At 42.0% G+C, this 25,297-nt stretch overlaps 1 protein-coding gene across 28 annotated transcripts in view; it reads right to left on the bottom strand.

The window, feature by feature from the left end:
* Nucleotides 1–25,297, bottom strand: part of DAB1 (DAB adaptor protein 1) — a 758,910-nt gene that overhangs the window by 183,636 nt on the left and 549,977 nt on the right. For 20 of the 28 annotated variants that reach the window (XM_073357552.1, XM_073357549.1, XM_073357567.1 and 17 more), the window contains one exon: nucleotides 389–591. The exons of 2 other annotated variants lie outside the window; for them this stretch is intronic. In XM_073357552.1, the coding sequence (XP_073213653.1) occupies nucleotides 389–455 (67 nt within the window). In that variant the 5' untranslated portion in view covers nucleotides 456–591. 6 more of the 28 variants (XM_073357561.1, XM_073357560.1, XM_073357558.1 and 3 more) reach the window with 6 other exon arrangements.

Below are 25,297 nucleotides of genomic sequence, written 5' to 3'. Positions count from 1 at the left end.
TTAGTAGAAGAATTATTTGCCAACAAAAGAATATCTAACAAAATAAAAACAGTTTTTGCTAAAAGTGGCTAAACCAATACTTCTGAAGTAAAGAATTTAGATTATCTATTTTGAACAACAAAACAAATACAACACACTTATAAAGTAGAAAACTAATAAAGCATAATGCAGTAACTTAGGGTGTTTCTGCATTTCATTTGTTTTAAGAGTGATATTTTTTGAATACACAAAGAACCAGATCTGATGCTTCCTAGGCAGACAAAACTCTACTGACGTTAACAGCAGTTTGACCTGCACAAGGAGCACAGAATCAGGCATGCTTATGATAAATCGAAGTGTAAAAGAAAACCGGTCTTTCATTAAATATAAAGAGAAGTGGACTTACTACCTTTCTTTTTGGAGTCTTTCTTTGCGCTGGTTTTAACAGCCACTGGAAGTTCTGTCTCAGTTGACATCCTATTATATCCTTAGTCTTCTTCACACAGATCCAGTATCTCAGTCAGGCTCATTTAGAATGGCTCTCCAAGAGAATAACTTAGCCCTTCAGATACTATAACCCAGATAGCTCATCTCATTCACTCCTTTTGAGTGCTGCAAACAAACAAACAAACACTAACCGTCATTTTCTGAGTTAAAAAGAGAAAAAAAGTTGTCAGAGAAATCTAAAATGCTTTCTGGGTCTATAGGATAGTAGGATCTGGGAGATATGGGGAGAAGTCACAGATAACTAACCTACATGAATGTTAGTTTTAAAATTTCATGTTTCCAAAATAAAATGCATTACTTAATTGAGTATATAGATACTAAGTCTTGAGTTTTATCTTTTTGTGAGTGCCCTACCTATGCCCTTACTTTCTTGAGCATATACAGAAAAATAAACCTGATGAGCCAGATTCTTATACCCTTACTCGTGTTGAGAAGCATTTTACTCCACTGGGAATCCTGCTGAGACTTTTCAAATAAGGTGCTACCCAGTGTAGCAGAATCTGTTTTTCTAAGTTTTATTGAAAAGAAAATCATGATAATTCTTAGAACTCAGATAGCAATTTTCCCTTCAATGCACTTTGCAATCACTAACTAATTATTAACCCTAATAATTCAAATGCGATAATATTATCTCAGATGGGACCGAGAGAGAATACAACCTGCTCTCAGTTAGGCATGGTGTGTAATCCAGGAGCAACCCAGAGAATGAATCATGAGACTCAGATTCACAACTCCTCCTCTGCTCCTCCCTTGCCCTGGGGAAGGAGTAAATTACTTCACCTCTTTTCATGGAGTCCCTTATTCACCACTTGCACCTGACCAGCTAATGTGGCTGGTGAATAAGGGGACCTGACCTCAGATTCCTCCCACCAGCGGTCTCTTAGCCCACTAGCTCTGCCATTCTCAACCTTTTTCATACTAGGATACCACATTGCAAGAGGAAAAAGTTTCAGGATCCCACTCCCTTTTAGCCACAGAGAAAGGGAGGGTGGTTGTGACCCTGCTGGAACTGTTCATCACAACCCCCCGATTGAGGACCCTGCATTAGACCATGCTGCCACGCTAAAATGTGTACATGTTATGGTATTCAGTCGACAATGTGACCAGGTTGATCAGTTGGCTAGATCATTGTCTTGACAGCAGCTGTGAGGTTACTGACTGCACTTCGGGACAGACCTTGAGTTGGTGGAATTTAAGTGGGTCATGGAGGGACACAACTAGGGTCCAAAGGTTGAGCAACATTTGCTAGCTAGCTAAATAAGTGTTTTCTTCAGGCTAATTTACAGCAGCTACTTTACTGCTCTCCCTAGCTGGAGAAGGCGAAACAACAATTGCAGCAATCTGAGAAGCAGCAGCAGTTGAAACTGCTGGTTCCCCAGAATGAATGGGCAAGAGGATACTGAGGGGTCTATTCTGGACTGGTTTGGGTTGGACAAGTCATGGAGAACTAAAAGGGGCTATGCACAGAAGGGGAATAACATTATCATAAAACAAAATACATTCCCATTCACAGTACCTTAGTAAATGTTTGTATTGAAGTATGTTCTCAAAATACATATGAATTTTCTATATAACTTTTTCTTTTAAACAAGCCTTAAGGATTCTGTTATTGTAGACATAATCAGGTGAAAAATATGGGCCATATTGTGCCACCCATCCTCAGACTGAGTAGTACCTTACTTTGTCAATGATCCAATTTTCTTCAGCAGAGCTACTGATGGATCAAGGAACAATTCAACTGGAATAAAGCTGGCATAACCTGGCCCTGGGATGGGACTGACAATTCAACAGTCTGAGATTCAACTTTTAGAGATGGGACTGAACCTAAACCTTGGTTCAGATCATACCCAAACCTTGGGGAAATTTGACTCTACCTCTGTAACTGAACCTCGCTGCTTGTGCCCACCTCCATTAACTTTTAATATCACAATGTTTTCATAAATCAAAGGCCAGAAAATAAACATCAGGGTCTTAATTACTATAGGTATAGAGTTATGATAGCCTTGTGGAAAACATAATTTTGTGTATTTCTGTAACAATACAAGCACTACTGCAGATAGTCATATACTCCTTGGCTAAACTGTCAGTTTATCTGTTGCATTGATCAATCTGTAACATTATTCATCTTTTGTACTACAGCAGTATCTATAGGCCCCATACATGATCAGAGTCTCATTTCTGCTAAGTATTCCATTGTGTTGTCCAAACACATAGTGAGACAGTCCCTGCTCTGAAGAGTTTATAGTCTGAATAGACAAGACAAACAAAGGCTGGCAGACAGGAAGAATTATTGTGCTATGTTAAAGATGGGGAACTGAGGCAAAGAGATATAAGCAACTTGTCCAAGGCCACACAGGAAGTCCGTCGCAAAGCCAAGATGCAAAATCAGTCTCTGTCCGGTCTCTTAATGACAAGACAGTCCTTTGGTTATGTCTGCATTGCAATCAAACACCTGTGGTTGGTGTATGCCAGCTGACTCGAGCTCACAGGGCTCAGACTAAGAGGCTGTCTAATTGTGGTGTAGATGTTCAGGCTCGGATTGGTGCCTGGGGTCCCAGAGCCAGATGCAGGGTTTTTTCACGGCAGCGTAAACATTCCTTCCTCTCTATATAGGACTTCCCCTTCTCCCCCAAAAAGCTTTATTCAGGACACACAATTTTGGAATTTCTGTAATGCAATGCCTGCTAAAAAGAAAACAGAGCAACCTATCATTTAAATTGTAAACAGTTTAAACAGTTTGGAAGCATAAACAGAATACACCTTTAGTTTTTAACTATTATGCTTACTCCACTACTTTTGCAAAAATACATCCTGTTGGAGAAGTTAGTGCAAAAGGTGGTCCAGATGGTGCGGGAGGGGCATGATGAATGCAAAGAAGGAATGGGTAGCTTAGCTACTGAGCCATGAAGAATGCAAAGATCTATTTGGAATCTGGACTCCTCATAAAACAGATCTCCAGTGGAATGTCTGCCAGGCCCTCCCCATGGAATATCTGCCCCCAACTACTCTCTTAAGCAGGTACCACGTGCCCCCTTAACAGGATGGCCATCTTTCTCAGTCACTGTGCTGCTGTTGATTTCTGTACTTCTGGTGGAGAAAAGCTGCAGAGGGGCAGAAATGAACACCAGTGATTTGCTGCCTAGGTTATGGCTGGTTATTACACCAGCATGCTGCAAAGAGCTCCATAGCACCACCTCCCCCTCCTGGTTGGTCACTTTCCCAGGTTGTCACCACAGAAGAAGGCTGCCTGTGGTTACCTGGCAAAGGGCTCCATACCTTGTACATGTTTTCCTTCTTATGAGTTCCTTGAACACATTTCTTCATGAATGATGTGTGTTTGCTCCCCTTTGCATAGCAGAAAGGAGCATCTAGTCCAGAGTTCTGAGTATGCAGTGCAAACAAACTTGTAATTATTAACAAGTTTAGTTCTTTGCAATTTAGGAGATTAAAGCTCTTCAAAACTTGGAATGAATTTGACAGTTTAAATCACTTTTCAAAGCAAAGGGTCTGAAGCCACTTGCACTTTTAAATCTCTTTTAACATTTTGAAATGCTTTAATAACATTACATTCTGTGCACTATCTGAAGTGATTTAATATTCCTGAAGTGTGTCAGGGCTTTTTTTCTTTAATGAGCTCTTCAAATCTGTACGAGAATTATATAACATGCAAGGATAGCTGTTCAAAGTCTGCCAAACTGATTTAAAAATATAAAGTTCCTTGCTCCTCCCCTAGAAACTCTAATGAGTAAGTAAAACATGCAAACAAAAAAGAATCTCTACAACGCCATGATGCCTGTTAAAACAACGTCCTCAGAGAACTTTGAAGCCCAAAGGAACTTTAATTACCTTTCCTAGTTAAGGGAAAGCAAAAAGAGGAGATGAAAATAAGTGAATGGCTGATTGGATGAGAGGTCATTCTTGGAATGAAATTTTTCACCAGTTCCATTCCACTAACGTAAGTGTAGGGGATATTTTCACTTAACATTTTCACATTGTTTCCTTAATATTTTCAGCTCAACAGCACTTATTTAAAGTGATAAGGATAATGAAACCAACTGTCAGAGTGCCTGGTTTTTCCACCCTAGGATTTGGGTTTATATTTTATATCTAAACGTTAAAAGAATATAATACATCCTGCAAAATGCACTAAGAGCTACTTTACTAGACAAATGACAAATGATGAACCCATAATTAGCGCCCTACCAAATTCACAGTCCATTTTGGTCAATTTCATAGTCATAGGACTTTAAAAATCATACATGTCATGATTTCAGCTATTTAAATCTGAAATTTCATCATGTTGTAATTGTAGGGGTCCTGACCGCAAAAAGGACTTGGGAGTGGGGGGGTCATAAGGTTATTTTAAGGGGGGTTGCGGTACTTAAAATAACCCTTACATCCGTGCTGCTGCTGGTGGTGGCACTGCCTTCTGAGCTGGGCAGCTGAAGAGCGGAGGCTGCTGGCTGGGATCCCAGCTCTAAAGGCAGAGCAGCGCAGAAGTAAGGATGGCATGGTATCATATTGCCCCCTTACTTCTGCTCTGCTGCCTGCAGAGCTGGGACTGCCCTCTGGCCGCCCAGCTCTGAAGGCGCCGCAGAAGTAAGCGTAGCAATACCGCAACCCCCCTAAAATAATCTTGTGACCCTCCTGCACCTTCCTTTTGGGTTAGGACCCCCAATTTGAGAAACATTGGTCTCCCCCCAGTGAAATCTGTATCGTGTAGGGTAAAAGCACACAAAAGACCAGATTTCACGATCCATGATGCGAGTTTCATGGCTACGAATTTGGTAGGGTCCTACCTACAATAGCAGCCCTCAAAACAAAGAAAACTTCACAGAAGACCAGAGGGAACCCACATTTGTAGGAATTATGCAAGTTTTAATCCCATAAAAAGCCATGTTAATGAACAATAGATGTGTCATCTATTTATGATGGAGTAGCCCAAATCACAGGCGCCAACTTTTCCCTGCGCTTGTGGGTGCTGAACCCTGCCCCCGGCCCCACCCACCCCCACTCCCTCCCCATTCCAACCCCTTCCCCAAAGTCCCCGCCCCAACTCTGCCCCCCCCACCCCTATTGGACCCCTTCCCCAAATCTGCGTCCCGACCCCACCTCTTCCCCGAGCGCACCGCGTTCCCCCTCCTCCCCCCTCCCTCCCAGCGCTTGCTGCTGCTAAACAGCTGTTTCGTGGTGTCAAGCGCTGGGAGCTAGGGGGAGAAGCGAAGCTTGGTGCGCTCAGGGGAGGCGGTGGAGGCAGAGGTGAGCTGGGGCGGGAGGGCGGGGCGGGGAGCTGCCGGTGGGTGCAGAGCACCCACCAATTTTTCCCCGTGGGTGCTCTAACCCCCGAGCACCCACGGAGTCGGCACCTATGGCCCAAATGGTACTGTTTGTACTGCCGTCAAGTAAGATATAGTAGAAACTCAGAGTTACGAACACCAGAGTTACAAACTGACCAGTCAACCACACACCTCATTGGGAACCAGAAATATGCAGTCAGGCAGCAGCAGAGACAAAAAAAAAAAAAAAAAAAAGCAAATACAGTACAGTACTGTGTTAAATGTAATCTACTAAAAAAATAAAGGGAAAGCAGCATTTTTCTTCTGCATAGTAAAGTTTCAAAGCTGTATTAAGTCAATGTTCAGTTGTAAACTTTTGAAAGAACAACCGTAACGTTTTGTTCAGAGTTACAAACATTTCAGAGCTACGAACCATCTCCATTCCCGAGGTGTTCGTAACTCTAAGGTTCTACTGTAAAAATAACAGTCTAGGGCCATTTCCTACCAGAACTTTCATGGGAAAAAGATGTGTATCTCATGCGGCTATCCCAGTGAGCAACATTTTAAATAAACAAACATCTATTTTTGGACAGGTTTACATATTAATTTACTTAAAAATCTAGTCAGGCCATATCCTCCTGATTTGATACATGCTCAAATAAAACAATAGATGCCCATATAAAATCAAATGGCTGAACGTAAACATCTGTAAATTCCAAACTAAACTGCAGTTCAAAATGAGTTCATTGCAGTAATGTCACCTCCTCGCTCAAACTGTAGGTCTTTGTGTAAAGCTGTGTTAGTAAACTTTCATACACTGTCCATATTTCAGCTGTTTATTATCCAGATCAGAATGGCAGTCAATCTGTTCTTCCCGGTAACAGCTTTTATTGTCTCCTCCAATCTAGGTCACTGTTAATAAATACCACAGTCTTCCAACTGTGGGAAGTACTGTGGCATGTGTTTCATCAAAGAGCTGCTTAGAGGAAATAGCATCTCTTCCACTGCTCTCTCTAGTTAAAGACACACAATTTTGTTATCCTTGTTTTTTTAAATCCTATGGTCTTACATTTACCGACTAACAATTTCCTGGTTCTGCCTCACCACTGCCTCAGTCATTATGATGTTATATGCATGCTCCAGATTTTGCTAAAGAAGAGTCATGTGTCTTCACTTTAATAAAATAATGACAATTACTATTCCCCCATTAAGTGCATGCAGCAGTACTATAATCAACATTTTTTTTTTAATTAATTGGCTTCTAATTCTGAGAGGAGTACTGAGCCTGTATCCTGTATTGTTCTTACAACAGCATAATACCTAAAGCTTTAACGAAGGAATTTTTTTAGTTGAAAGAGTAGCAGGAGTTGTACATTTTCTACACTGTAAAACTGATTAAATGCATCATCCTTGGTTTTCTTCCTGTACTTGCAAAAATCAAAATGATCGCCTTCAAATAATTTTTTACTTTCACCCACAAGCTACTAGGCTCAGTGCGGGAATTACGAGGTGACTTCCCTGGCCTGTGTTATGCAGGAGGTCAGACAAGATGGTCAGAATTGTCCTTTCTGGCTTTAATATCTATGAATTTTCTTCAGGGATTCACAATTCAAAATGTAAAGGATTTCCCCATCTGCACAAAAGCTGTTTCATGTCTATCAGCATGAAGGCCAAAAGAAAAAAAAAAAGCCTTTGAAAGGGTTTGTAACTAAGATTGTTTTCACCCAGGTCTTTTGGTTCTCCCCATACCCAAACTGGTGTATGGTAGCTTCCTCCGAGCATCTTCTGGGGAGGAGAAGCCCAGCTCCCCGTCTTGCTTTGACCAAATACTCAAGCTACTACCTTCAGCTCCTGCTTTGCTTCCCTCATGGTTAGAATTCAGTTTCCTTCTCTCTAAGGTGCCCAACTTGGGTGCCCACAAGATAACGGCTATACAGCCAATTCTAGTGGTCTGAAATGAAGTATAATTGGAGAAAGATAAAAAAAATAAAGGGGAAAAAAACGCACAGAACAATTATACAGTAAATGTTCACCAGATAGGAGAAAAAGCTTTGCTAGACAGGCACAAATCTTATGCTATTAAAGCATGGAACTACTATAAAACCTCATGCACATTTGGTAGTCACTGGAGGCACAAATGCACATGCTCTTCATTCTTCCGAAGTCCCCTCACGCTCCTGAGAGAAGCCCTAGAGCTCTTTTCTGGGACAGTCTTGTGGAGTCCCTTAGCAGCTGTTGACCAGAAGATGCCCTATTGAACCCCACCCAGCCCACTTCCACAGATGGTCTCCAGTTTTGTGAGGAGCTTGCTGGAGTAGGCACATATTAAAGCACTACTCTTGTAGAAGATGCACTAAACTAGCCCAGTAGCGAAAATTTAGGGCCTAATCCAAAGCCCACTGAAGTCAACGAGAGTCTTTCCATTAACTTTAACCAAGAGCTAGAAAAGGACGATATGGGAAGGTGAGAGCTTGAGACTCAGACAGAGGGCAGTAGAAATTTGGCAGTGAAGGCAAAAGGAGACTATGAGGTGACAGAAGAAAAAGATGACAGAGGAGGAAAAAAGAACTGAATATGGAGGGGCCTGCGTTCAAGAAACAAATTTTGTAATTGTTACATAAAAAAAGCAAAGACTGCATAAAACGTTGGCTTGTCTGCAAAAGAGAATGATCATGGTTGAACTGTAGGATGTGTTTAGCCTCTTTTTTCCAGTTTTGTCATTTGCCTAATTCTAGGCAGCAGTGAGATAGTCAAACGATGCTGTTGTGGCATTTCAGTATTTAAATAATTTTATTTAAACATTATTTCTTTATAATGCTTAAAAGATATAGCACATATAGTTAAAGGAAAACTTGATATGAGATGTTACAATTGGAAATCCTATAAACAATTTCTTCCCCTCACAAGACAAACACACAACAGTCAAAGTCTTAGGAAGTAAAATGTATACTTTGTGCAGAAAACACGCCTCTGACTTGTTGCAGATTACTTTTTTGTCTTATTTCCTCCCTCAATTTTCATACACTGTGGCAATTTATGACATCCCTTATTTAGTGTTATTATTTATTGATTTGTTTTTCTTATTTAAGTGGCTATTTTTCCTCTAAAATTTTTTAAATGCTTCCTATGCCCCACCCCCAAAATCTTCTACCCTATCCTCTGATCTAAAGAAAATGCATTTGTATTATGCTTTCGTTACCATGACTGTAATAAGACATAATTATCTTTCACAGATGGATCATTCTTACTTAGTCTTCCGATATCAGAGAATTACTTTCTTAGCAATCAGAAGTCATAAAAAATAATCCAATTCACTTATTCGCTTGGGATTCTACATATTCTAGATCCATCTGCAATATGAATATTTATTTATTTTAAAAAAACAGCTACAGAAGGTTCATATAGCTGAACCCAGTAACACATTTTATTAAATTTATTGTCGATTATAATCTGCTACATTATCCTAATGCCAAGGCAAATTTGCAGGCATGTAATCCAGATCTACAACTGATTTTAATGAGTGTAGTCCCACTAAAGTCATTTTGCTTTATGAAGCCAGGATCTATAAAGCAGCCCAATACTAAGATGTTTATTACTATTCCAATGCTTGCAACAATAATTTCCAAAATTCCTCCTGCAGGTCACTCTTCACAATATAAAACTTTACATATTTCTTCACTGGTTTTTCTGTGGAAATATGAAATTTAAATAAGATGGTGGAAATATTTTCTGTTAGAAAATGCTGATTCAGTGAAATTAAATTGTTTTGCCAGAACATATCAATTTCATCAAAATTTTCAACAGGAAATTATCAAAATGTTTCATTTCCATAAGGTAGAAGCACTTCATTTTAAATTGATCAGTTCCAATACAATTAAACATTTCAACAAGATAGAAACAAAATATTTTCATTTTGCAAGAAAATTCTGATATTTTGACTTTCCGTCTCAAATCAGGACAAAGCCATATTTTGAAATCTGAGAATTTGCCCCAGGACAGAAGTTCTGATTTTTGATCAGCTCTAGATTTAAGGAATTCACTCAAAGGTTGACATACAGAATGACCATTTCCCTAGGACAGAGGTGGGCAAACTACGGCCCGCAGGACCCTCCTATCCAGCTCCTGGTCCGGGAAGCTAGCTCCCAACCCTTCCCCAGCTGTCCCCTCTTCCCCACAGCCTCAACTCACTACACCACCGGTGAAATGCTCTGGGCAACAGGGCTGCAAGCTCCTGCTGGGCAGCGCAGCTGCAGAGCCGCGGCCTGACCCGGTGCTCTATGCTGCACAGCGGTGTGCCTGGCTCCAGCCGGGCAGCATGGCTGCCTGTCCTGGTGCTCTGGGCGGCGCGGCTGTAGAGCTGCCAGCCACTGGTACTCCAGGAAGCATGGTAAGGGGGCAGGGAGCAGGGGGGGTTGGATAGAGGGCAGTGGAGTACAGGGGGGTGATCAGGGGCGTGGATAGGGGTTGTGGCGGTCAGAGGGCAGGGAACGGGGGGGTTGAATGGGGGCAGCGGTCCCAGGGGTGCAGTCAGGAAGGGGGGGGTTGGATGTAGCGGCAGAGGGCAGGGATTCCGGGGGCGGTCAGGAGATGGGGGTGTGGACAGGGCAGTAGTCCTGGGGGGGCCGTCAGAGGGCAAAAAGCAGGGGGGGTCGGATAGGGGGCGGGGGCTGGGCCACGCCTGGCTGTTTGGGGAGGCACAGCCTCCCCTAACCAGCCCTCCATATAATTTCGGAAACCCGATGTGGCCCTCAGGCCAAAAAGTTTGCCCACCCCTGCCCTAGGGGGATTTGCAATACACCTGAAAAACACTGTATCTCCAACATAATTTCAATAAAGAATACTTAAAAATTCCAATACTCAGAACACAGGAAAAGCCAGACTGGATCAGATGCCAGGTCCTCTTTGCTTAGCATTCTGTCTCCAATTATGACCAACACAAGATGCTTCACATAAAGCTGTAAGACCCTACAGAAGGCAAATGTAAGACAATCTGTCCCCCACACTAGGTCTCATCCTACTCTCTAATAGTTAGAGATAGGCTTAGATCCTGAAACATGAGGTTTAACATCTCTTCCAAAATTGTTGATATGACTTATAACAACTCTGGATATTCCTGTTATCTTTATAAATGTCCAATCCCCTTTTGAATCCCACTGTTTGGAAATCCATGGCCACTTACTTCCGAGAGTACCGCTCACTACCACGAGTAGCCCCACTGCTTCCAATATCTGACATATCACAGGGCTGACTGCAAGGCAAGAGGGAGTGGAATAAGGAAGAAGCCACTGACTATGGCATACTCGTGCTTGGAAATCTGCTTGGGCTAATACTATTAAAAGCATTACTAACTCCATTCTGTACTTCTACTTCGCTATGAGAGCATGCAACACCCGCTGAGGAAGTAACCTTGTGCTCATGGGGTAGGAGACCCTAGGGAGGTAGAGAGAGGAGTGTGGGCTTGTGCTCTGCACTCCCTCAAGGGATCTCCGGAACCCAGAGGTTGTACTCAGGTCTCAGGCCTCTGCCCGTGGAAGTGAAAAACGCAGCTCCAACTCTGGGTATGTCTATACGGCGAGTGACGAGGCGACTGTAGCCTGGTAAGCCATACCATTGCTAGCTTTAATCTACGCGGCACAGGTGACGACGGGAGTGCAACGGTGGCAGCACAGGCTAGCAACTCAAGTGCATCCCCAGGTTCCCCGTGGGCTTGAATCATGGTGGCACAGGGTTCAGCGCAGGCTAGCCACCTGAGTACCTGCTCATTGGGGAGCCTGGGTATCTACTTGGGTTGCCAGCCCGTGCTGAAGCCCATTCCACCACATCTACACTATTATTGTTATCCATGCTACCTAGAGCAAAGCTAGCATGGGTGTGCCTACCCATGGTACAATCAACACCTTCATCTGCAGTGTAAACATACCCTATGAGGTGAATCTTTACAGTAAATTTCCCCCTCTTATGGGGGTTGTTCTGCAAAAGGGACCTAAATAAAGTATATATCGTTTTTGTAATCTAATGTTCTGTCACCAAGAGCTTAGAAATCAGCACTCACTTCCAGCCATGGTTTTGGGTTTTTTTTCAAAGCTTTTAAAAGGGTATTACAAATAACAAAGATTAGGGCACAAAAAGAAACATACTTAAAAACTCAACATCATCCCTTTTCATTAGAATAGAGAGGGCAAAAAGGCTGTATGCCCAGGGAGCACAGGAAATCCCACAGATTTGGGTAGCATTTTACTATTTTAGGAATGAAACTGAATTAACTGAATGTCTTTTTCATGTCACTTGTATTACCGCAAGACCGCAATATATCTGGACTTTAATATGTCTATACAGCACTGGAAAAAATTCTAATTTCTGCTTTCAGTATAAAAAAAACCAACCAACCAAACACACACAAACAAATACCACCAAGACATACGTTTCACAAATATAGGACCTGAATCTGATCTCGCTTACACTAGTATAAAACTATTGTAACTCCATTAAAGTCAATACAGTCACACTAATATAAAAACATGGAGTTACATCAGCCTATAATAGGGTAACTTCATTGATTTTAATGGAGGCACATCACTATAAACTTGGTGTAACTCCATGAATGTCAGGGGAGTTACACTCATGTGTAGGCGAGATCACAAAATAGCCCTGTAACTCTAGTTTACAATACTGTAATTCTAAAGCAACACAAAAAGCAAATTTGTACATTACCAAAGCTATGTCTGTGGGATATATTTTTTGCAACGCTGAAGAAGAAATATTCATTTGGCAACCACTCAACACCATGAAGAAAAGGAAGGGAAATAAAGACTAAGAAGGGACAAAGAACAAAGTACATAGCCGGGATCACAGCATACTGTAATTAGAGCTGTTAAATGATTACTAAGGCGAAATGGTGTAATCATCATGCTAGAGGAAAGTGCTAAGTAGCCAGTCTGCAACATCTCCAGGGAGAAGGTAAAAGCAATCTCATGGACACTACCCTTTTTTACTTACCATATATACTCATCCATAAGCTGAATTTTTTTAGTAAAAAAGGGAAGCCTCAGAGAAGGGGGTCGGCTTATGAACGGGTATAGAGAGCGGGAGAGGTGGGATACAGCCCCTCCCCCCAACAGAGGGGGCAAAGAGAGGCAGCACAGCCAGCAGCGCCAGAAGGGAAGAGGCAGGGCCAGAGTCTCTCCACTTGCGGCCACGCTGCTCTCCCCGAAGCCTCCGAAGCAGCTGCAGCCGCGCCGCTCGGCCCCGCCCACCAGAGCAGGGTGTGGCCGCACCGCCCCTCTCAGCCCACTGGAACATGCTGCAGCCACACTGCCCAGCCTGCTGGAGCAGCTCCGGCCAGGCCAGAGACATCCTCCCCTGGCCCTCCCCAGATAAGGTGGGAAGGGATGGGATGGGGAGAGTGTGGGGGTCCCGGGCTAGGGGTGGGGTCATGTGGGGGGTGGTCAGAGGGGTTACTCCTCTGACCCCCAGCTTCTCCCCCACCAGCTGCTGTCCCAGCCCATCAGGATAAGCCGCTGGCAGGCCAGGACAGATTGTTTACTTAGGTTTACCTCTGTGCCTGCAGATGCTCGAGGTAAACAAACCATCTCGGCCCGCCAGTGGCTTATCCTGATGGCCCGGAAGCCAAAGTTTGCTGAACCCTGAACTATAGGGTCGGCTTATGAATGGGTCATAAAAATTTTCCATTTTTACTTATCCATCTTGGGGGGGTCAGCTTCTAAACGAACCTGCTTATGATCAAGTATATACGGTACATAAATACTCTTAAAATCAGCCTTCTAAATTCTTAAACTCTCTAAGCCAATTAAAGTCTCATGTCACAACACCTGGACAGCCTTCCCACATTTTGAAGTGGCCAAGTAAGTTGAAGCAAATGTGAACCTATTCACTTCCTACCCTCTGAATAATAGCTGAGTGCAGCTGCCTATATATATATATTATTTCAAGATCATTTTCTCAATGTTACCAGTGAGACTGAACTAAAGATCTGTTTCTTATTCACTTTGGGTGAAATGCAGCCCCACGAAGAAGGCCAGCACAATGCTTGTGCAAAGTCTTACTTCAGCCCTATTTTGAAATAGGATTTAACATGCTGTCTCAGCAGAGAGGTGAATTTCACACTAACTTTCCCAAGCCACATTTTAGTTTTGCTCAGATGGTCCTAAAATTTAGCTTATAAATTGTGCCATTAGCATTGCTGAATATTTTATTTCCTTCCAGCAAAGAAAACAAACTTTCTTAATGTCAACAGTGAAAAATCATGCCATGCTGTTTATATACCACTCCTTTTTTCTATGTGACCATCGTTTCCATTCAGCAGAGTATCAGGAAAACTAATCTGAGTACTTTGTCTCGCTGTAAAGGGATTGATGATTGATTACCACATACCCAAGCACTTATTTCTTACACTGGTTCACAGATTAACAGAGCAAGGGGTAAAATATAAAGAGTTTTCTATGTATATTTGTATACTGGGACATGGAATTTATTCTGACTGTCTGTGCTCATTCTGTGCAGCATAAATAAATATATGTATTTTGAATATTCCAGCAACTGAAATCTACTCACACAATACTTGAGAAAAGTTCACTTTAAGCTCAAATATTCACCAAAAGCAATTTTCCAGTAACCAAAAAATATCACACGTTGTGCTGTGCGCCTTCATTACATAATTCAGCCCGTCAAAATCAGAAACAATGCCAAGTGATTTATGAAACTAACACTGCACAAATCTCAAACATTTTCCCCAAAATAGCTGTTCAAGAATGGCTTTCAGACCAAAAATTAGTTACTAAAGAAATGGGTTAATAATTTCAAATAATAAATAATTAAGAGAACAGCTATCTGCTCACAGATAGTATTTTAACCGAGTTGAAATTCATAAGCAAATTATTTCTGAGTGCATTACACACTTTTTGACATCAGTGGAAATCCAATTTGTGGTAAAAGTGCAAAATGCCTTCATTAAAACCTCCGATTCTAAGCAGTTGCACATTACTGTTATTATTTACGTACAGTATGCTGAAAGTTAACCAGGTGTTTTCCAAACAGAGAAAGACAGCCCTTGTCCCAAAGTGTATGCAGTACAAAAAGATGGACCAAATTTTAATCCTGTGTAAATTTTTGCTTGGGTTATTTTGTTTTGAAATCATTTTATGATTTTCTTATTTATATCATTCACAGTGAAAACATATTGATTATGGCCTTTGAATCTACAAAAAGATGCAGATTCTATGTCCATGAAAAAATTTTACTGAAATCTTCATGTAGTTTGAAAGGTCCACTTCAGACCATGTATTTGCACAATCAGGGCCCAAATGACAAGCCTTGGGGCATATGGAAAGGACTCATAAAACAAACATATTGCCACACTAAAACCTCAAGAGAGATTCCCTGAATTATTATAGTGGAGAAATGTTAAACAGTAAGACAGTTCAGCAAGCTGATAGACCTAGCCAGGTTGGTAGTTTCACCGAAACACACTCTTACTTTCTAAACATATTAAAATCCCGCACACAGTCTGCAGTGAGGAGCCTTTGACTGGGAATGGCAAACCGTGGCCACTGGGAGCTGTGGGCGGCCGTGCCTGAGGACGGCCAATGTAAACACAGTCTTGCAGCCTGCCAGCGGATGACCCTAACGGGCTGCAGGTTACCCACCACTGGTCTAGCAGGTCCTTTCGGCCCCTGGCTCTCTGGGGAGCCTCGTCCCAGCAGCAGCAGCACTGAACTCGCACAATCCTGGGTGCAACGGGAGGAGGAGAGAGGGGAGCTCCTCTTGCACCCTCAACACAGTCAAGCCCACAGTAAATAGGTTTTTTTGTCAAGATACAGAAACATCCTAGAGAATTTACTCTAGAAGAAGAAATAGGATGCTACCGAAATGGCTTTACACTGTACAGAATTTAATAGGGAATAGAATTATTTCTATATTTTTAACAATTCTGTGACATTTTTAAACAGGGATATAATTCCGCATTAAATTCCATAAGATGGAAGGGGTATCAGTTTCTAATAAGAGCTATAGGAAATTAACATAAGGATGTCTTCTCCTCCCAAATATTTCTTCTTTCAAACATCTTTGCTGAGGCTATGGCAAGACAACCCTTCCCAAAGCCCATAATTATACTATGTTGTTCTTTAACCCAGTCTAGAAAAGGAAGTCCAAAGGCCCATCTTTAAAATAATTTTTAAGTACAACAGAGGCATCCCTGAAGTCCAGCACGGGGTTATATATTTTGGATTTTCTTTTAGAGGGGTACAGTGAAGATAACACAGACAAGATTAAGAAGAATAAATAAAATACATATGTCTGGGTCAGAAAAAAAGCCAGATAGAGCTCTGTCATCAGAAAAATGCAACTAAATCCAAGCAGACATCGCACTGAGACTTAGTTAACGTCAACAAATTAATACATTCCATTTTTATGCAGACTAAAACATTTTAGATTAACAGGCCAGCGATGCTCATACGTTCTAACTTTAGCTATCATGAGGGCTATGTGAACCATTAAGTGAGCTAATCTAAATTACACATCCACATGAAAGAGTTTGTATTTTCCAGAAATTAACGTCTCTATATGAACTAGGGTCGGATTCACCGGGGGCACTAAGCCCTCGACACCATTTAAACCTTCTGGATATCTCAATTCATGGATTAAAATCTCTGCAGTATTACACTGTGTATGGGAAAAAAAACTTCATACTATAAATCCTAAAACAAACAGCTGGACACATTATGAAGAGCTTTATAAACAAATGCCCTGAATTGAATTTATGGGCACGCAGGCAGCCAGCGTACATTTGGGGGTGTAACAGATTCCCTTGCTCCTTAAAGGCTTGATCCTGCAATGTGCTCAGCATTCTAGCCCTAATCTAGCAAAGCATTAAGCACTTGCTTAACTTTAAACTCACGAGTAGCCTACCTGATTTCAATGGGACAATTACTCACTTGCTTAAAGTTAAGCATGTGGTTGAGTGCTTTTGCTGGATCAGAGCCAGGGTGCTCAGCACCTTGCAGGATCAAGCCCTTAAGGAGCAAGTAACTGGTCGCATTCTGAAACTGAACAGACTAGATCAAACTGAAAGGCAATCTGATTCAGATCACATTACCACTGCCTAGTTTGGCGGTAAGAAAGATGTGTATGACTAGAGGGAGGTCCACATCTGACAGAACTGGGAGGATTTTCTGGATCTGGCAAAGATAACAGCTGCTCTAGCTGACACTTTCAACATAGGCTTTCAAGCGGAGAGAGCGGCCAAAGGTAACCCCAAACTCAGTCTGACACAGACGATCAATTACAAATGAGTAAATAAACTACCTTGTATTAATGTACCATGCAGGATCTCCCACAGCATCTGGCAAGCTTAAACTGACACAGACTACATATAGGGATCACATCACTGAAATGGAGACATTCGTTGGGTGAAAAAACTGTAGTTGTTTAACAACAGAGTTTCAAGACTAAAGGTGAAAAGTACCTAATCCAGTTAAAGCCAGAGGGAATTTAGCAATGCAGAATTTAATTACCCCATTTGGAATTTGCCAGGACAACTGGGTTAAACATCCCTACTCTTTTGCCATGGGAACTCTAATGACTACTCGTGGTCAAGACCTCGATTTTATTTCTCATTTACAATACAGCACTTTGGCAGCAGAGTGCCCTCTAGCTAATTCATAATGAAGAATGCAACTCCTGAGTTACCAACACATATCCTACAGCACCAATGTGTTCCTTGGAAGCTATCTAGCCATGTACAGTATTAATCAGGCCTGACCTTCCTTAGCTCATGAAATCTAACAGGACTGCTGCACAGTGTAGTAAGGCTGCATTTGTTTTCCAATTAAACCATGTCAGATAAAGTAGCATGCAATAAAATTGTCTCCTATGACTGACTGATTTTAATCCCATAAAATTAACAGCAAGGAATATTAATATTGGCTATGGAAGATATGTAATGTTTATGTTACCCATTTAAATTAAGAATTATAGAAATCAGAGATGAGAAAGACCTTGAAGACCATCTTAACTCATGTTCCTACCAATGTAGAGTTGTTCTTGACATAGTCTTCATCCGATGCACTTTTAGGTGATTCGAGAAATAGGACTTCCATCTCTTCCCTCCAGGGACTATTACACATTCAAATAGATTTCCCCCCCTAATATTCAGCATGAATCACCCTTCCTCAAATTTCAGCTAGGAAACATCTCAAGCAAACCCTCTCTCTCTTTACTGTTCACACCCTTCAAATGCTTGTATCGTTCACAAACAGTAGGTCTACACCACAAAAAGAGGTGTTCTTATCTCGGGTTAGCTAACCCACATTTGCTAACTCAGGTTAAATAGCGGTGAAGACAACTCAGCTTTTAACTCAGGTTAGCAGCTCAAATTAAAGCCTATAGGTAGGGCCCTACCAAATTCGTGGCCGTGAAAACCATGCCACAGACCATGAAATCTGGTCTCCCCCTGTGAAATCTGGTCTTTTGTGTCCTTGTACCCTATACAATACAGATTTCACGGGAGAGACCAAAGTTTCTCAAATTGGGGGTCATGACCCAAAGGGGAGTTTCAGGGGGGTCACAAGGTTATTTTAGGAGGACCGCAGTATTCCCACCCTTACTTCTGTGCTGCCTTCAGAGCTGGGTGGCTGGAGATCAGCGGCTGTTAGCCAGGCACCCAGGTCTGAAGGCAGTGCCCTGCCAGCAGCAGCGCAGAAGTACGGGTAGAGGTACCGCAATCCCCCCTACAATAACCTTGCGACCCCCCACAACTCCTTTTTGGGTCAGGACCCCAACACCGTGAAGTTTCAGATTTAAATAGCTGAAATGATGAAACGTAAAATTTTTAAAATCCCATGACTATGAAATGGACTAAAATGGACCCTGAATTTGGTAGGGCACTACCTATAGAGAAGTCTGGGGTTGAACTTGAGCTGCTATCCTGAGTTAAAAGCCACATTGCTGTGTCTTCACTGCTATTTTAATCTCAGTTAGTTAATGTGGGTTAGTTAACCCAAGATCTGAACACATCTTTTATTAGCAATGTAGACATACCCTTAGTCAAACTACTACTATAAGCATTTAGTCACTCTCTGCACTCTTAAATCACTTCAATGCTTGTTTTAACTCCCCAATTTGATGACAGCTTTCTGATACTGAGATACTCAGAACTGCTTGGTATTCTAGGTGCCATATCACCAGTATCAGGCAGTGCGACAATATCCCCAATGCCTGTGATAAGATGCCTGCATACACAACCTAAAATTTCATTAGTTTTTATTGCTGCCATATTATAGCTAATTTGCTGTTCTACACACATTTAACAAAAAATAAACTGTAAAAAAGATTATACCACTTAGAGATAATCAAAATTTTTCCATCAAAATATTTTGATAGAAAACTGGATTGTCAAGTAGATGAAAATTTTCATGTTAAATGTCTGTAGTTTTTGGCTGAAAATGTTTTGGTTTTTAATAAAAAGTTGAAATTTTCTGTGGAAAAATACTCAGTTTTCCAGCAAGGTCTATGTAAATTGTTTATTCCTCATAATATGCTAACAGCTTGTGCTGATCTTTGTCATACTTGTTAAAGAAATTGCTAGGAAGTCCAGATTGGAGAGCTAGAACCAAAGCCAACATTTTCAAACATGAGTACCCAAAATTAGGTATCTGGATCCATATTTCTTTACTTATTTTGATTTATACATTCATACCATTAAAAGGGTACCTCTGGCTTCTTCTAGGCAATTTCTGGGTTGATTTTCAAAATGTCTTAATGACTCGGGTGCTTTTGAATGAACTATGTCTCTTAAATACACAATTCATTAAACTTGCAAGGCACCTGAATAAATTATCCGGTTTTCATTTGAAGCTGCAGGTGCTCAGGTTTTCTGAAAAAAAGCAAGCCATGCAGTTAGGTGTCTAAATTTAGGAACTCAAGTTTAAACACTTTGGTCCATATTTTCAGCCCAGTGGACACACAATCACAAACTTGTTTTTGAACTCCCAGAAAGCTAGCAGCACAATTAAAATCACTTAGATGTCCAAATGGATGACTACTGGAAGCATGTACAGCTGACACTGTGTGTGTCCACAAATTACAGGTGTAGAGTAGAGTCCAATTTTAAAAACTATGATACACCAAAACAGCTATATCCTACTCACACAAACAGCTAGGTTTATTACAAAAAGCTCAGTATATGCTACACATTCTGCTGCACCAAAACTTCCCGTTTCAAACTTTGGAGCAAAGGGTTCAGTATTTGAATCATGGCTGTCTCGCTCAACTATGAGCTGAACCAAAGCCCCAGATTTAATATCCTCAAACTTTGGGGCAGAGTGAAACCCTGATCCAAACTTTGCTGCACAGCTGCCTCTGTACTAAAAGCACTATAGTCAGTTTGTAATGTGGGTTACTTAGGGTTAAAATCTCCATGATTCCATATTGCTTATTATTTTACACTTATAAAGTCAAGGAGATATGATTTTATTGCTTATAATTCATTTTTACATTAGTCTTCTGCCACTATAACTTCATTCTGCCTTTTCAGATGTTCCTTTTGCTTTCTGAATATTTAAATAGCAAGTCTAATTATCCCTGACTTGATTATCCTCCTCTTTTAAAACCTTTCCAGTGTTATCAACAGTTCAGTTCTTCATTATGTTTAGATTTAAGAAAGCTAATATGCATCACATTCATTAATTCTAGGACAATCTCCAGTATTTCTCTTTTAAAACACATCTGTATCAGATTTCATCTTCAGAGACACTATTGCTGAAATACTGAGAGCATGGCAGGTTGCTCATCACTAAATCTTTTGGATAGAGAAAAATCTAATATAACATGATGTATAGCCCTGAAATCAATAACAAATACTCAATAACTGATGGCATTAGATTAGGTTAAAATAGAAAAGATTATGTTCATCAACCCATGCAGAAATATTGTTTCTTTTAAATTCTCCAAAACAAGTGCCCATTTCTGGCTTTATTTCCAAATTCATTAATAGTAAGCTGGGAAGTGTTGATTTAACATTTTATACTTCCAATTCAATAGTATTTATAGAGAGGTTAGTAGGCCATATAAGTAATAAGCACCAGATTTAGTAACCTCATTTACTTCGACGCTAAGAGCCACTGCCATTTATGATGGAAGACAAAAAGCAAACAATGAATAATCCTTTTTTCCTGACTTTTCAGTTTTTTCCACTCCTATGATTTGCAGGTATTGCTAACATATGATTGATAGGAAAATATTAAGAAAATGCCCATCTACACAAGGCCATTAATTTTACAGTCTGGATAATTATTCTGCAATCTCAATCTGTACAATACTGTACATATATTAGTTTTACGGAAAAACAATAAAAAGTAATGGCCCGATTTTCAGAAGTTCTTTGCACAGCAACTCACTCTGAAGTTAGTAGGATTGCTCAGATTTTCTGAAAATCAGCTCCTTCATTTTCAAAGGTGCTGAGCATCGTCAGCCCCCATTTGCTTCAACAGGCATTGGGGGCACATGGGGCCAGGTTTTCAAAGATTTTCATTACAGCCCTGCACATAAAGATGCAGCTAGGAGCCTAATGAGCTTTGTAAAAACACCTAAAGCACTCTAGGTGCCTAAATCTCATCAACTTCAATTGATTTCAATGAAAATTAAACACCTAGGCAGCTTCAAAACTTTGAAAAATTCCAGGAAGTGTCTATCTGCATCTTTAGGTGCTTCAATGCTTTTGAAAATCTGGCTCTTGCTACCTCTCAGAACATGATCAGCACCTTACTGCACCAGCGCTATACACGGCAGCTGCCTTTCTTTGAGAGCCATGATAGTCACCAGCTCCACAGGGCATAACTGACATCCAAATCAGGGGTGGGGAACCTACGGCCCGTAGACCGGACTCAGCCCGCTGCTTAATTTCATCCGGCCCGTGGCAAGTATTTCTAAAAATACAGACCTATGACAGTAGCCTATGTGGGGGTGGGCGGGGGGGGCAGAGACAACAGTGGGGACAAGGAGTGAGGTGAGCTGCAGGCAACGGCTGTTTAACAGCAATGCTGGGGCAAGATGGAGCCTCCAGCCACTCTAGTGCGTTGTGACCTCTCAACGGCCAGCGCTGGAGCCTGACGGTGCATGCCTCATGTCATAAATATAAAGGGAAGGGTAATCACCTTTAAAATCCCTCCTGGCCAGAGGAAAAATCCTTTCACCTGTAAAGGGTGAAGAAGCTAAAGGTAACCTCGCTGGCACCTGACCAAAATGACCAATGAGGAGACAAGATACTTTCAAAAGCTGGGAGGAGGGAGAAAAACAAAGGGTCTGGGTCTGTCTGTGTGATGTTTTTGCCGGGGACAGAACAGGAATGGAGTCTTTAGTAAGTAATTTAGTAAGTAATCTAGCTAGGTATGTGTTAGATTATGATTTCTTTAAATGGCTGAGAAAATAGCTGTGCTGAATAGAATGAATATTCCTGTCTGTGTGTCTTTTTTGTAATTTAAGGTTTTGCCTAGAGCGATTCTCTGTGTTTAGAATCTAATTACCCTGTAAGGTATTTACCATCCTGATTTTACAGAGGTGATTCTTTTTACTGTTTCTTCTATTAAAATGTTTCTTTCCAAGAACTGATTGCTTTTTTCATTGTTCTAAGATCCAAGGGTTTGGGTCTGTGGTCACTTATGCAACTTGGTGAGGATTCTTATCAAACCTGCCCCAGGAAAGAGGGTGTAAGATTTGGGAGGATTTTGGGGGGAAAGACGTTTCCAAACGGACTCGTTCCCAGTAACTGGTGTTAGACATTTGGTGGTGGCAGCAGAAGTCCAAGGGCAAAAGGTAAAATAGTTTGCACCTTGGGGAAGTTTTAACCTAAGCTGGTAAAAGTAAGCTTAGGGGGGTTTTCATGCAGGTCCCCACGTCTGTACCCTAGAGTTCAGAGTGGGGAAGGAACCTTGACACCTCATCCTCAGCCACGCGTGCTTCCGGCGCTCTAGTGTGGAACAGTCAGTAGTGTCCCTGAGCCCCACATGCCTACTGCGGTGTTCGGGCTGCAAGGATTGCCGTGTGGAAAACTGCTCTCGGACTTAATTTGCAACCTCGGCCATCACACTAAAAAAGTGGGTGAGTTGAACATTTTATATTTATCTCTCTTACAAAAAAAACTAAATTAAGCTGCTTTTTACTTGTGTGTTGCCCATGACTGATTTTTAATGTGGGTCCATGGCCCATGATAGAAAAAAAGGTTCCTCATCCCTGATCTAAATCATCACCATATTGCGGGGTAATTACATGATTTGTCTCTCAAACCACAGTCAAAGCAATTGTTTCTCCATATATTTAGCTTCCCTCTCCACAAACGCATAATTCAGCCCCCTTCCTGTCTCTGCTTTCTATAGACCTTGCTACCTATCTGGAGTGCGCTCTCTTTATCTGTTGTCCACTAATTCGGTTTTATACAGCGTAGGTTTTTAGTAGCAATTTCGTACCCTTACACTCTCTCTTGTAACCAGAGCAATCATTACGCGTTGGCACTTTGAGGCTGATGGGTCTATCCAAGCCAGAACTCCTTGAGCTAACTGTGTACAACTGAACGTTCTCCCAGCATTGACAGTCCTCATTCGAGCCAAGTGTGAAAGGTTTTAAATTAGCTTTCACAGTTTGATTCACAGACAGTAAATGTAAAATGGCACAGGATTAATTTTTCCAACCACACAGTGCTACAACATAGCCCAAAGGCTATTTTAGTTCATTTGCTTTAACTGTTAGGGAAGATTCACAATACATGGAATGCTCCAACAGAGACAGAAGCTCTAAAGGAGATTCAGAGCCTAATATTACCCCCATTAATTAAACCACTGTATGTTTGTCACTAGCTGTTAAAGTGGAAGTCACATCTAGGCCACTTCAGACAAGTCATCTAGTTTAGCATTTATGCTTCTTAGAATGTCATTATATTAATAAAGTATCTCACAGCATTATAATTAGAAGCTTGTGGGCATTTTTATTACAAACCACGTTTTTAGGGGGTTATAAAATCTGTTAACACCGGCTTTGAGCTGTAAAATGCTCCACAAGGTCTGAGCCCTGTAAGGATTATTATGTTTTTCCTAAATTACATACCGAGCTTGGCTTAATCGCAACCTATAATCTGATGGGCAGACACACAGACAGACAGACCCAGGGCCTACCTTAGGGGTGGGCCAGCCAGGTGATCGCCCAGGGCACTTGCGGTCAAGTGGGTGCCATGCAGCGGTGTAGTGTCAGAAATGGCTCTTGGCTGACAGGGGAGCGCTGTGGGGCGTCAGAGGGGGGAACGGGACACCCAGATTTCTCCCTGCTTCCTCCCGGAAGAGGAACATGGGGGAGGGGGGACTTGAGCAGCGATGCACAGATACTGCTCGCCCACCCCAAAGTTCCTTTGAAAGCCCCCAGAGGGCTGTAGGGGGGTAGGTGTGGGGGTGGGGAGCAAAGAACTCCAGGTCACTTTCCCCAGCTGTGCTGTGCGGCGACCAGAGCATCAGGAGCTGCTGCTCTCCTGCTCTCCCCTTAACACAGCCCAGGTGGGGAAAGTGCCCTGATGTCACTCCTCGCTCCCCCTGCTCACAGCCCCCTAGGGGTGCACAAAGGTGGAGCAGTGTTCAAAGGGGGCAACAAGCAGCAATGCCAACAGCTCCGTGCATCCAGGTCAGTTTCCCCGTGTGGGCGCAGAAGGGGGTACAGTGGTTAGGGATGAAAGGGGGGAGTGCAGGGGCTAGGGAGGAGGAGGGGATTGCAGGGGTTAGGGGCAAAGCAGGGGTGGGGAGTCTGGGAAGCCCACGAGTGACAGGGGCAGTGGGGGAGGACACTCACTGGGGCCAGAGGAGCCAAAACACAAGTTCATCCAGGGCATTAATTTTCCCTAAAGCCAGCCCTGGACAGACCTAATAAGACAGTTGACAAGATATAAATTAAAAAGAAAGCTCAGACACTGTACTAAATGTGTGTATGTACATCGTATATACTCGTTCATTAGCCCGTTCGTGTATAAGATGAGCCCCAAAGATGGATAGGTAAAAACAGTAAATAAACTGTATGACCCTTTCATAAGCCAACCCTATATTTCAATGGTTGGCAAAATTTGGCTCCCTGCCCATCAGGGTAAGCCGCTGGCGGATCAGGACGTTTTGTTCACCTGGAGCGTTCAGAGGCACGGAGCCGCTCAGCTCTCAGTGGCCACGGTTTGCCAATCCCAGCCAGTGGGAGCTGCGGGAAGTGGCGCTGCTTCTCATCATCAGTCTCTGTTGTGTCGTCACCAAATGTGGCATAATCTTCTGACCCATCGAGTGCATTGCTGATACAGCATTTCCTAAATTATTTTTCTATCATTTCAGAGGGAATGGACACCCACATGTCCTTGATCCACTGGGCAACCAGACTGATTTTGGGCTTCATAAGATTCCCCCCTTTTGTCAACTTCGCCATGTCTGAGTACATCCATTCAGACCACATTTTGTGTAGCCTGCCTTTAAAGGTTTTGTTCAGGCAGCCAAAGTAATTTTCATATT

This window comes from Lepidochelys kempii, chromosome 8 (genome assembly GCF_965140265.1).
Source record: "Lepidochelys kempii isolate rLepKem1 chromosome 8, rLepKem1.hap2, whole genome shotgun sequence".
Lineage (NCBI taxonomy): Eukaryota > Metazoa > Chordata > Testudines > Cheloniidae > Lepidochelys > Lepidochelys kempii.
This window is presented reverse-complemented; position numbering and strand designations above follow the sequence as displayed.